Below are 12,688 nucleotides of genomic sequence, written 5' to 3' on the forward strand. Positions count from 1 at the left end.
TCCTTGCACTGACCACAGGGTTCCCACGTATGCCTGGTTGTGACACTCACTTTTGGGAGCAGATCTGGCCACAGAACTCACATGCTAGGTCACAGTGCTCTCTGAAAGGTGCGCTGGTCCCACCGTGATGCTCACACACATTCTGGCTGCAGTGCTTGTTCTCTGGGGGAGCACATGCCTGCTTGCAGGTGTCCATACTCCTAGCCATGGTGCTCAGGCACCTTACAAGGGTGGCCCTGGACTCACAGCACTCACACACAGCTAGCTGAAGTGTTTTAAAGACTATGCGCACCTGGGGGCTGGAGCGATAGCACAGCAGGTAGGGCGTCTCCCTTGCACGCGGCCAACCTGGGTTCGATTCCCAGCATCCCATATGGTCCACCGAGCACCGCCAGGAGTAATTCCTGAGTGCAGAGCCAGGAGTAACCTAAGCATCGCCGGGTGTGACCCAAAAAGCAAAAAAAAAAAAAAAAAAAAAAAAAAAAAAAAAAGACTGTGCACGCCTGCAGCACCTCGGGCTAGAACTTCCGCTGGCCTGATTTCTGTGCTGGTCTCCAGCTGGTCTCGGGCTACAGTGTTGGCCCTTCGGGTTACTGAACCACCCCTCAGGCAAGTGAATATCTTTGAGTCGAAAATTTCTTAGAGCCAGAGAGAGGGTAGGATGTTAGGATGCATGGATGTTTGGATAGAAGTTATGACGTGGCTGTGACTGCCACCCTGGTTTGAATTTACAACTAGTCCTCTGAGCATCAGCAGCATGGTTCCTGAACACAGAACACATGTAGTCCTTGAGCCCATGGGTATGGTTTAAAAACATTTTTTTTAAAAAAAGATTTATTTTTTAGGCATCTTGGAGTTCCATCGCTTTGTCTGCTTGACCTAAAGCAGGGACATTATGTATGTATGTATGTATGTATGTATGAATGTTTTTGAGCCATACCTGGGCAATACTCAGGGGTTACTCCTGGCTCTGCACTCAGGAATCACTCCTGGCAGTGCTTGGGGAACCGTATGAGGTGCCAGGGATTGAATCCAGATGGGACACATGCAAGGCAAAAGCAGAAATACTCTTACAGAGGAATACTGCATTAAAGACAAAAACAAATGAAAACCATAGATGACCTTACACATAGAAGATGAAAAGCTCCAGTTGACAGAAACAAAGAAAAAAGGAAAGTTAGTGGTTGTGGTATGCCTAAGAGTTAACTGCTTCAACTTTGCAACAATGATTAGATCTGTAAATGGCAAACGAACTGGATTTTAATAACTACTCAATAAGAGAAGTTGAAATCTTAGACCTTGGGGATATCAAAGGAAAAGAAATATTCCATAAAAAACAAAATTCTCAGGGCTGGAGCAATAGCACAGCAGATAGGGCATTTGCTTTGCATGTGGCCAACCCAGGTATGATTCTCAGCATCCCATATGGTCCCCCAAGCACCGCCAGGAGTAATTCCTGAGTGAAGAGCCAGAAGTAACCCCTGTTTAACACCGGGTGTGACCCAAAAAGCAAAAATAAAAAAACCAAATTCTCCCAGGGTTGAATTTGTAGGCCTTTAATTTACATGAAATAGAAAACCAAAATTATACTAGCTGAAAGTGAGTTCAAATATTGATTAGTACAAGGTCTATGATACATCTGTCAGTCTGGCAAAAGAAATAAAAAAAATTCTCTGATTTACACAGAATTTCTACAGAGAATAAAAGTTATCTCAATATAATCTCATAAAAAGTAATGAAACATAAGAAAATTGTTCCACCATGAGAAAAAGTTAATATGTGCAAAGCACCTCTAAGAATCTGAGATAACACAAAGTCAATCTAAATATGAATACCTAAAACAACTAAGTATGTCTAAAGTGATAAAGAAGATGGAACTATAAAGAACAAAACTCATGAAGAAATTGCATGGGCAGATTTGGAAGAAAACTAGTTAGAACTTTTAAAGGTGAAAACAATGAATACTGAACTTAATAGCTTAATAGTCAGCTCAAATAACAGATCAGAGAGATCCCAGGCTGGAGCAATAGTACAGCGGGGAGAACATTTGCCTTGCACAAGGCTGACCCGGGTTCGATCCCCAGCATCCCATGTGGTCCCCCTGAACATCACCAGGAATGATTCCTGAGAGCCCAGCCCAACCCGGAGCTTCGCTGGTTGTGACCCCAAAACCAAAAGAAAAGAAAAGAGATCCCCCAAAATTCCAAGAATTAGAAATAGAGATGATAAAGTGATCCAAAATGAAAAATGAGACTGAAAAAGAGGTTTACAGGGTATTGGAATAAACATGGAGATGAGAATGACAATAGGATGCGGATGAGGATGAGAAAGAGAATGGCTGACTGGAGTGCTAGAATGACAATAGGATGAGGATGAGAAAGAAAATGACTGACTGGAGTGATAGCGGGTAGGCAGGTCCCAGCAGCCCTGAGTCATACAGTTCCTGAGTCATCAGGGGTGATCCCAGAACACAGAACCAGGAATGAGCCCTGAGCACTGTCAGATGTGCCCCCCAAACAAACAACAATAAGAGAAACTATATGACTGACAGGAGTTTTACAAGGAGAGAAGGGTCACAAAAGTGACATAGAGATGATAGCTAAAGAATGTGCATGATTTGGGGGTAGTGGTTGACCCAGGACCTCACACATGCTAGGCATGTGTTCTGCCATACGACCTTTCTCATCTGCTGTGACCCATGACCGTCAAGAATCTTTGGATTCAGAAACACAGACACCGTGGAAGAGAAATGGTGAAAACTTCACACATAATTACACAGTAGGGACAGACAGTACAGGAAAGCTAAGGGCCTCACTTGATCTTTTAACTATATTTTCTTCCTCACTCCTGCCTGCCCACTTATGCCCTGACCAGTCTCCCAGTTTAGAGCACCCTCCTGCTCCACACAGCAAAATGCCATCACCCACCCCTTAGGCTTTCTTCCTCCAAAGGGATTTTGCATTAGCCCTGGGCGGGCTTTCTGCCCAGCTTCCTAGGAATCTGACACTGGATCTCCCCTTCTTGCTATTTCAGGTCTCAAACCCTTCCCTTAGACACCCAGGCAGTCCTGTCACGGGGTCTCAGGGGTCCTGTAGTTCACCATCCTCTGTTTCAATTCAGTCTCCACACACAGTCAGGCCCCTCAAATTCTGAACATTCTTCACAAACCTAAGTTACATCATTCCATCCCTAGGCTTAAAATCTTCCAGATCTTCATTCTCTTTAAGACCAAGCTCCAGGCCGGAGTGATAGTACAGCAGGTAGGGCGTTTGCCTTGCAGGCACCGAGCCCAGGTTGGCATCCCACAGTCTCCTGATTCCTGAGTGCAGAGCCAGGAGGAACCCCTGAGCATCGCTGGGTGTAAACCCCTCTCCCCCCCCTCCTCCAAAGATCAAGCTCCAGAATGGCTGGGGAGAAAGTCAGTGGGTAGGGTGCTTGCCTTGCCCGCCACCAACCCGGGTTCAGTCCCTGGCACCGCATATGCCATGGTCCCCAAACGATCTCTGGGTGCGGCCAAAAATAAAGTTCTGCAAACTCCTTAGCACGTCCTTCGTTCTCGGCTCTCCACCCGCTGTCCAGCAACCTTGGGCAGCGGCCAGGGAGCCGGGCGGCGCGGGGCGGCGCGAGGTGGGCAGCGCGGGGCGGCGGGGGTGGGCGCGGGTGGACGCGAGGTGGGCAGCGCGGGGCGGCGCGGGTGGACGCGAGGTGGGCAGCGCGGGGCGGCGCGGGGCGTCGCGGGTGGACGCGCGGTGGACAGCGCGGGGCGGCGCGGTGGGCGCGGGCGGACGCGAGGTGGGCAGCGCGGGGCGGGCAGCGGGGCTATCAGCGGGGCGGATAGCTGAACAGCGCGGGGCGGGCAGCGGGGCGGTCAGCTGGGGCAGCGCGGGGCGGGCAGCGCGGGGGAGCGGGACGGTCAGCGGTGTGCGCAGCCAGGCGGCGCGGGGCAGGCAGCGGGGCGGGCAGCGGGGCGTTCCGCGAGGGCAGCCCCGCCCCGGCCCGCCCCGGGCCCGCCCCGGAAGTGAGCGTTGCGGGCCGGAACCGGGCCGGCGCGGCGTCAGCACCGGGCCGGCGGGCGGGGCCGGGCCCAACGTCGCGGGCGCGAGGCGGGCGCCCGGTGGGGCCCATGGAGCCGGCGCGGCGGGCGGGCGGCGGGGACCCCCCGGAGCCGGGCGGGCCGGGCGGGCCGGGCCCGCGGGCCTGGGCGCCGCAGAAGGAGATCGTGTACAACCGGCTGCTGCCCTACGCCGCGCGCCTGGACGCCGAGGCCGACGTGCAGCTGGCCCTGATCAAGAGCAACCTGGGCCGCGCCGTGCGGCTGCAGGAGCTCTGGCCCGGGGGCCTCTTCTGGACCCGGAAACTGGCCACGTAAGTGCGCCCGGCGCCCTTTGTGCTGCCGGCCTCGGCCCCTGCCCGGCCCGCCTGCGGGGCCGCGGGGCGGACGGTCAGGGGGCCCGGCGCCCGAGGCGGGGCTTCATGGGGGCCCGGGAAGGGTCAGGGTGGCCGCAGGGCCGGAGGGTCAGGGGGCCGGGGCGCCCTTGGAGGTGAGGGGTGTCCTGGGATGAGCAGTGCCCAGGTGCCCTGGGAGTGAGGGGTGCCTCCGAGAGGGTTAGGGGTGCCCGGCGCCCTGGGGAGGGAGGGTCAGGGGGTCTCGACGCCCTTAGGGGTGAGGGGAGCCCGGGGTTGAACGGTGCTCGGGTGCCCTGGAGGATAAGGGGCGTCCTGGGAGATGAATGGTACGCGGGGTGCCCTGTGGGATGACTGATGCGTGGTAGTACCCCGGGTCAAAGAGAGATGGGGCGGGGTGGCCTTGGGGGGAAGTATGATGGGGAACTGGGTGCCCTGGGGGTGAGCTGTGCCCGAAGATTTCTCCGGGGTGAGACTTGTCGGGGTTTCCCTGGGGTGGGCGGTACCCAGGAGTTCCCTGGGGGTGCCGTGCGGGGCGGGTGGGGGGGCGGTCCCGGGGCTGGGCAGGGCCCGGGGGTTCCCTGGGGGGTGGAAGGTGCTGAGGGGTTCCCTGGGTTGGGCGGTGCCCCGGGGGGTTCCCTGGGAGTGGGCAGTGCCCGGGCGATCCCTGGGGCTGGGGAGTGCCCGAGGGTTCCGGGGGGGGGTGAGCTGGAGGGGGGGGTCCCTGGGTCCCCGGGGGTTCCCTGGGGCTGAGCGATGCCTGGGGGTTCCCTAGGGGTGGGGGGTGCCCGGGGGCTTCCTGGGGATGGGCAGTGCCCGGGGGTTCCCTGGGGGTGGGCAGTGCCCGGGGGTTCCCTGGGGGTGGGCAGTGCTGGGGGGTTCTCCGGGGGTGGGAGTACCCAGGAGTTCCCTGGGGTGGGGGTACCTGGGACTTCCCTGGGGGGTGGGGGGTGCCGGGGCGCCCGGGAGGAGACTGGAAGCAGGCCCTGGTCCCAGCCCGAGGCGGCCAGAGTCGGGGTGCGGTGCGCACTGGGCACATTGGGTTTCGGGGCCAGCGAGGCGTGTGCCCGTGTGACACTGACTCTGGAGGGAAACGGGGCGAAACTGGGTTGTGAGGGTGCCCGGCTCTGTTAGCGTCCAGTCTCCGTTCATTTCCACGGGATGACCTAAATTGGCTTCAGGCCATCTGTTTCAGTGGGTTTTTAAATAAACTAGCTACAAACTGTAGAGTAATTAGGCGAGGAGTAAAGATACAGTGTAGCTGCAGACCATTAGCTAGGGAGGGGTCTGCGCTGAGTGGGGCTCTTCCCCCAGATGTGCTCCGGTTGCGTCCGCTGCCCGAATCGGTCGGTGCTCCGTGTGGATGCGCTTGAGTGAGCGCACGGGACGGCAGCAGGACGCTTCCTTATCCACTGTTTATTTACCCAAATCTGCTGAGTGAACCTGGCGGATGACTCAGGCTTGCGAAATGCAGTCGCGGCTACATTTCCTTACTGGATGAGCCTCGGGAGTCGTGATCTGCCCGTTCTTTGGGAAGCCTTGGACCGTTTTCTCGGCTCCAGTTGGGGGTGGAGAAAATCATTTTTTTTTTCGTTAGAAAGAAGCAGATCTAATGGACTGCTCTTCCCTAAGACTGACCCTAAAGTGTCAAGGTGAAGAGTGCTCTTCTCTCAAGAAGTTGTCGTGTTAGAGTTCTTAAGGAAGGGGGCTGGGGTGGGGCAGACAACAGAAAGAATGTTTTATAGGTGATTGAAATAATTTCTAAGTTAGCCTTCTTGGTGTTTGTTGCTCTGTCGCTGAAAATAAAATTGGTTCCAGTTCCAGTCAGTTTTAGCAATACTCCCGTCTAATCACTTGGCTCATATTTGTCTGGGAATAACCATTTTTGGAACTATAAACCGCTTCTTTTAGATGCGTAACATATAAATACACCAACGTGTGAATGCATGTCTGAATTGGCTCTATGAATCTAGGATTCACACTGGCATAGTTTAGCATTGTTTCCCGACAGAGTTACTACCAAGTCTGGCAAATTAGAAGCTGAGGTTTGTTATTTTCTTCTTTATTGGGGTTAATTAGCATTTTTTTCTTCCAAATCTAGAAGGGCTTAAAAAATATGTTAAAGACAGTCGTCAGGATGCAAGTTTGTAAGGCAAGATTGAAGTTCGATGGCTTAGTGATTTATAAATGCAGAGTAAGTAACTAGCAAGAAATCGTGAAATTTTATTTTTGAGACCATGGTTCAATGCTGCAAACTGCTTTTGGGATTGTGTGTAAAACATTTTGTATTGGTGACACGGTGTGATCCTGGGAATATTTTTCCTCCTGGTCATGTTAAGGTGATCTGTTTATAGCTGAGTGTGGCTTTTTTAAGTCTTGTATATTGCACAAGATTTTATCAAAATGATGCCTAGACAGCGATGGTAGCTATTAATTGCTTAGAGTAGTGACCAGATTTAGTACTTTGCAGAAGAATGGAAGGAAGTCATGAAAATGGTCGCATCTCTGCCAGTTAACTTTGAGACTGAGAGTTACTTGTGATAAATTGTGCATTTCAGTGTCATGAGTAAAATGATGGATTTTGGACTAAATTCCTGAGAGCCAATCTTGCTCTTGTCCTTTATAATTTTGTTTTTTATTCCGTAGATTCTCAAACAAGCCGGCGTGTATCTTTGTCTGCGGCCTGTTTAAGCTTTGTGTAAAGCACCGAGAATAGTTTCATAGATAAGCACATTCCTGAAAACTGGACAGGGTGTACTTACAGCGCCTGGGTCTTCAGCCTCACGTGCACCCCTCAAGCTGTATATCGCAAGTTTTTGGGGGGTCAGCTTCTGCCTCAGGAGATGCTGAGGCTCTGCATTTGGTACCCCTTTGTAATTTTTTACTTCATTATAGTAGCGATTGTATTTCTGCTTTAATTGTAACATTTTGAGACTTGCAGGTCTGTTTATCATCTCTGTGATGAAAGGTGATTTATATGTATTTTTAAAAATGATCCTATGATAGAATACAAGCTTTTGTATATTTTAAATTATTAGAATGCCTGACTGGAGAAAAGTGGCCTAAATTAGCAGCCTTTGGAAAATGCAGGAAGAAGCTCCTGCATTTTCACGGGGTCACGGGGAGGAAGATGCTATGAGAGGTAGCTGGTGGACCCCATCAAGGAATGGAAAGATTCTTTTGAAACTGGAGTTTTCCCTTTGTTCTTTCATCAGGGGTCACCGGAACTGGTCTCCATTCATCCATGCCCTGATCCTGGAAGTTTGTACTACTAGGCAGAGTAGAAACCACACTGATTTCAAAGCAAGGCAATAAAATCTCTGACTGCTACTCTGGGTTTTAAAATGTACTTAAAAAAAAATCACTGAACTGGTACAGCAGTAAACTGATCTGCAAGAGGGAAAGGAGGGACAAGTAAATGAGATCTACACTTTCCTACAAACTTAATGCATCTGTGATCATTTTTTTTTCTTGTTGCTTTTTCTTAAAACAATTTTGGTTTCAATTAAGTACGTCGATGTGGTGTAATAAAGTAAGTAAGTAAGTAAAGGCCCTCCCGTTGATCATTGATTTGCTCGAGCGGGCCCAGTAATGTCTCCATTGGAGACTTTGTTGTTACTGTGTTGTGTTTGGCATATCGAGTACGTCATGGGGAACTTGCCAGGCTGGGCCCAGTTACAACCCTGGTACCAACAGGATCCCTGCCATCCCCAGCAGAGCCAGGAGTAAGACCTGTGCACTGCCAGACTCCAATACCTGTCACACCCCCAAATTGGGAATGATGACAAGAATTCAGAGTGCACTGAGTTCTAAGTACTTTGAAAAATTGCTTGCCTTCTAACCAGTGTGCTTGCTTTAAAAAAATATGATTTGGGGGTTGGATATGGGCACCCCTGGCGGTGCTGGGGCTTTGTCTTGGCTCTGTGCTCAGGAATCACTCCTGGCAGTACTCTAGTGACTGTGTGTGGTACCAGGATCGAAGCAGGGTCAGCTGCTTTCAAGGCAAGTGTTTTAATCCCTATACGATCTCCAGCTCAGACCAGAGTATTTTATTATTGGCATTGAGGAAGCCATTTATATAGTAAAGCAAACATAGTGCCGTTCATTCTTGTGAAGTTAGAGTATATTGTTTAAAAATAATTTGTTTTGTTTTGGGGCCACACCCAGTGGTCCTTGGGCTGTTTGCTGGTCTGTGCTCCTAAGGGGCTTGGGGACTCGAACCCACGTCTCCTGTGTGCAAATCTGTGCTGAGCCCGTTGAGCCATTTCTCTGGCCCTAAAAACAGTTTTCCCAAATAATCTTGGTATCATGTTGTAAAATTAAAAAATGTTTTAGCAGTCGTACTCTGAACAAAGTAACTCTTAACCCCCTAGGAAAGGATGGTGATTCCTAGGGGGAATGGGAATGGGAAGGGCGCGGTGGGGTAGAGGTGACATTGGCCGAGTCATGTCAGTGAAACTGGTGTGTGAAGGCACTCCCAGAACTGGACAGTGCCGGCTCGACCTTATTTCATTTAAAAAGCAACACAACAAAAAAACTTATTTTTAGTTAAAGTGTGAATTGAGGGCAAATATTTACTGTAGTCAGAACATTTTCAGGTGAACAAGTTGTAGACAGTTTTTTTAAATTATGGAAGCTGAGCATTAGCTTTTTTCCTTTGAGACTCTTTTCTCTAACTTTTTGTGGTGCCAGAAGTGGAATCTTGGAACCTCCCCAGGGCCAAGTACCCCACCACTGAGATGCCCTGCCCCTGGCCTTAAGTGGGAACCTTTCAAAGGAGTCAGCCTTGTGGGTTTGTCATTGTTTGGGGCCTGGGGTGGCGTCGGGGACGGGCTGGGTGCTGGTGGGCCCCAAGGTGCTGGGAAAGGCTCGGCCGCCCGTTGGTGCCGGGGAGGCTGGTGCTGGGGACAGGCGCCGTGGTTCCCTGGACTGTCGCCATACTCCCTGTCACACACCCTGCCCGCTCTACCTGCCCCACTTAGCTCGAACATGCAGCCCAAATCTGTTTTTCCTCTGTGGGATGCTATACCTGAGTCCGCGAGCCTCTGCTGAGAAGGTTGGGACAGGAAGCAGACAGCCCCACTGGAGCCCCGGGTACCCAGAGCAGCGCCCTGGCTAAATGCGCGCCCGAGGTCACCACTCTCCTCCCCTTGCTCCTGTTGTGTTTTCTTTGTGTGCTCATGCTGGGGCTTCCCAGTCAGCATCCTCCTTCTTCACCTTTCAGTGCTCAGCCTCACTAACTGCTGCCCTGCCTCCAGCCCCATAAGGATATCTAATTTAGTGCGTGTTTATGTGTTGGTTTGGGGGTCGCGTGGCTGTGCCGGGGTGGCACTGCTTGAGGTCCTGGGCTGGCACTGGGCCTGGCCCCTGCAGAGCCTGTGTCTCTCTGGCCCTCAAGCTTCATGCGCTGGCTTTGTCCTTGTGGTCTGGTTTGGGGGCCACATCTGGTGGTTGTCAAGGTTTCTTCCTGGTTCTGTGCTTAGGGGACCAGAAAGGCCACTGGGGGTTGGACCCTGGAGTGGACGTTCAAGGCAGATACCCTCGCCTCCCGGCTGTCTCTTCGCAGCTGCTATCACTTCCACGGGCAAAATGGGAAAAGGGTTTAAAAGAAAGTAGGTATTTGAAAAAAAGTGGAAAGAACGAACATTTTAGTGAAAGAAAATGATCATTTTTATGACCCAAAGAAGGGGTCTGGGGAAGTGGGATTTAGCAAAATGGAAATGAAAGTAGATTATATGGTGGTTTAATCAAACTTACACCAAACTACTATAAGACTTTTGCACTGAGTTTGTTACACATGAAAAGTAAACCTAATGACTGGGGAAGATCAAAGGGTGGAACACATGCTTTGGAGGTCTGGAAGGCCCCAGCAGGACCCCAGGTATACTGTCTCTCCACCAGTCCTGCTGCAGCTGGTTATTAAATAAAAGAAGTATTACATAAAGCTTTAGGCTGGAGATATGTTCAGTGGTACATGTTTCCACATATGATGCCCTGAATTATGTCCCTGGCACCACCAAGAAAAGCTAAAACATGATTATTAGCGTTAACTACTTAGTTTCACAAACATCGAGAGTCTGGTTCTGTGTGTCTGTGTGTGGGGAAGATCTTGCTGGGATTCCTGAGGAGCATAGAGCCAGGAGTAAGCCCTAAGCACGCAGGCTCTTCACCCCCCACAAGAAAAGCAACAAAAATGTTTTTCATGGAAGACCCATAAGTTTTGGTGGTGGTCAACACCTGTGTATGCCAATTTCTAATTTTGGCTCTTTATCATATTACCTACACCCTAAATTGTAGCTGTACAGTAAAAACCTTTTGTCTTTCTAAGACAGACACCACCATAACTGTGGCATTGGTTTGAGAATAGTGTTGTGGTTCATACAAGATGGAAATTGCATGGAAATTAAGAATGATTAGTAATGCCCTAGTCTTTTCATCGTTGACAGTTTAATTTGGAATGTGTAATATTTGGGTTGTTAAGTGTGGGTGGTTTTTTTTTTCATTTTCTGATTTTTTTTTTTTTAAGCCAAGAGTGAAATAGAAGTTTTCATAGCAAGAAATTTTTGGAATGTAATCATTTGCCTGTGTATATTTAGGGGGTATACTTCAGAAGAATTTAATTAGGTTGATTTGTATATTTAGGGATGGTAGGTTACTTAGAGAGATTCTAGTAAATACAAAGGCAGATTTCTTTTGACATATACTAAATGGAGGCTTCTTTATTGTACCATTTAACAAATACTGGACTGTAGCTTTTTAAAAGTCATAAGTCACCAAACTACTGTAAGACTTTTGCACTTAGTTTTTAGTTTGATTTTTACAATTTTTTTTTCTTTTTATCTAAAAAGGTGTTTACAAAGAATTATCCGGGTTCTGAATCATGCCCATATTCTTGGTTTTGAGATTTTTTTTCCCTAAATACAATTGGTGCTTTTATTTCTCTCAAGAAATATCAACGAACTCATCACAGACTATACCTTTCTATTTGTAACAAAGCAGCTCTGTTTTGCTGAGATCTTAGAAATAAGAAAAAAATTAACTAAAACAAAAATTTATTAGAGATGACTTTTACAAACACACAAAGTGCGTGGAACAAGTAACGTCCCTTAACAAGCCTCAAGCGTTTGAAAATTCCATCAAAGAGTCTTCTAAGAAGCTGGCAGCAGACGCTGAGGCAGTCACCAGCCTTCGCTATATTCCTGCCTGGGGCCATTCCCAGCCACAGCTCCCAGGGCTCAGTGGGGGCCCCCCCAGGGTGTGGTGCTCTTGGGACCCCGCATTTCCGAGACCAGCATGCCCCTGTGGCCAGGCTCAGGGTCACGGGGAGTGGACACAGGTTGAATGCATGCCTTTCTGCCTCTGCATTTCAAAATGTAGCCTCTCAAGATTCTTCTCTTTAGAGCAGTAGTCCACATCTCCAGGTTTTGAGGTATTTTTGTTCGTGAGCCAGTCTCAGATGAATTTGGAAGTAATAATGGTGAAAGTTTATGCCTTTGTTTTAATTTTATATGTGTGTTAGATTATATTTTTATTATTCTGGTTTATGTTCTCCCCCCTCCCCCCAAATTAAAAGTCATTGACTTAACAGGAATTTTTTTTTCTCTATTTCAGATCATAATACAGTTCTTTACTGAGAGGTGTAAAAATATACTAGGAATGAAAGTGAAAAGTTCCCAGTGTGAAAATACCAGTAACTTGAGAGATCTTACACAAGAGCATTAATAGATTTTTAAATGAGTGTCATAGACACTTCTACCATGTTCAGGACTCTGTTAAGGGCTTTGTTTTCATTTTTTTTTATTTAATTTTCTCAAGCATCCCTATTTTACCATTGGGAAAAATGAGGCGTAAGCTGTAGCCTTTCTGATGACCAGAGAGCTTTTGTTCTTTTGTTTGGTTTTGGGCCACACCCAGGGATGCTCAGGGCTTACTCCTGCTCTGCACTCGGGGATCACTCCTGGGGGTGCTCAGAAGACTGTGTGGGTGTCAGGGACCTGTCCTAGGCTGGCAGACGTCCTCCCCGCCATGCTGTGGTTCTGGCACCAGAGAGAGAGCTCTTGTTCATGCCCATATTTCTCGTTTCTCTGTGTGGCAGCGTTCTGTGCTGTGTAGCCTGGAAAGGTACCCCAGGGGAAGGAGTTTCACCTGAACCTTGGTTGGTATTTAGATTTGGAAAGCCATTTTCTGTGGTGAAACAGAGACATTGACTCCTGTAACTCTTCAGCCTGTGCTCAGGGCATTTTAAGACTAGTTACCGGTCTCCTGTTGTAGAGTGTATGCACCA

General features: G+C 49.5%; 1 protein-coding gene across 2 annotated transcripts in view; it reads left to right on the plus strand.

The window, feature by feature from the left end:
• Positions 1 to 4,067: 4,067 nt before the first annotated feature.
• PSME4 (proteasome activator subunit 4) overlaps positions 4,068 to 12,688 on the plus strand; it is a 104,856-nt gene continuing 96,235 nt past the window's right edge. The window contains exon 1 of one of the 2 annotated variants that reach the window (XR_008792465.1): positions 4,068 to 4,365. Coding sequence is in view for 1 of the 2 variants with exons in the window: in XM_056113928.1 (XP_055969903.1) it covers positions 4,124 to 4,365 (242 nt within the window). In the remaining variant the exon portion in view is untranslated. The remainder of the gene's footprint in view (positions 4,366 to 12,688) is intronic. The other variant, XM_056113928.1, reaches the window with a different exon arrangement.

Source organism: Sorex fumeus, unplaced genomic scaffold, assembly GCF_029834395.1.
Source record: "Sorex fumeus unplaced genomic scaffold, SorFum_2.1 ptg000024l, whole genome shotgun sequence".
Classification (NCBI taxonomy): domain Eukaryota; kingdom Metazoa; phylum Chordata; class Mammalia; order Eulipotyphla; family Soricidae; genus Sorex; species Sorex fumeus.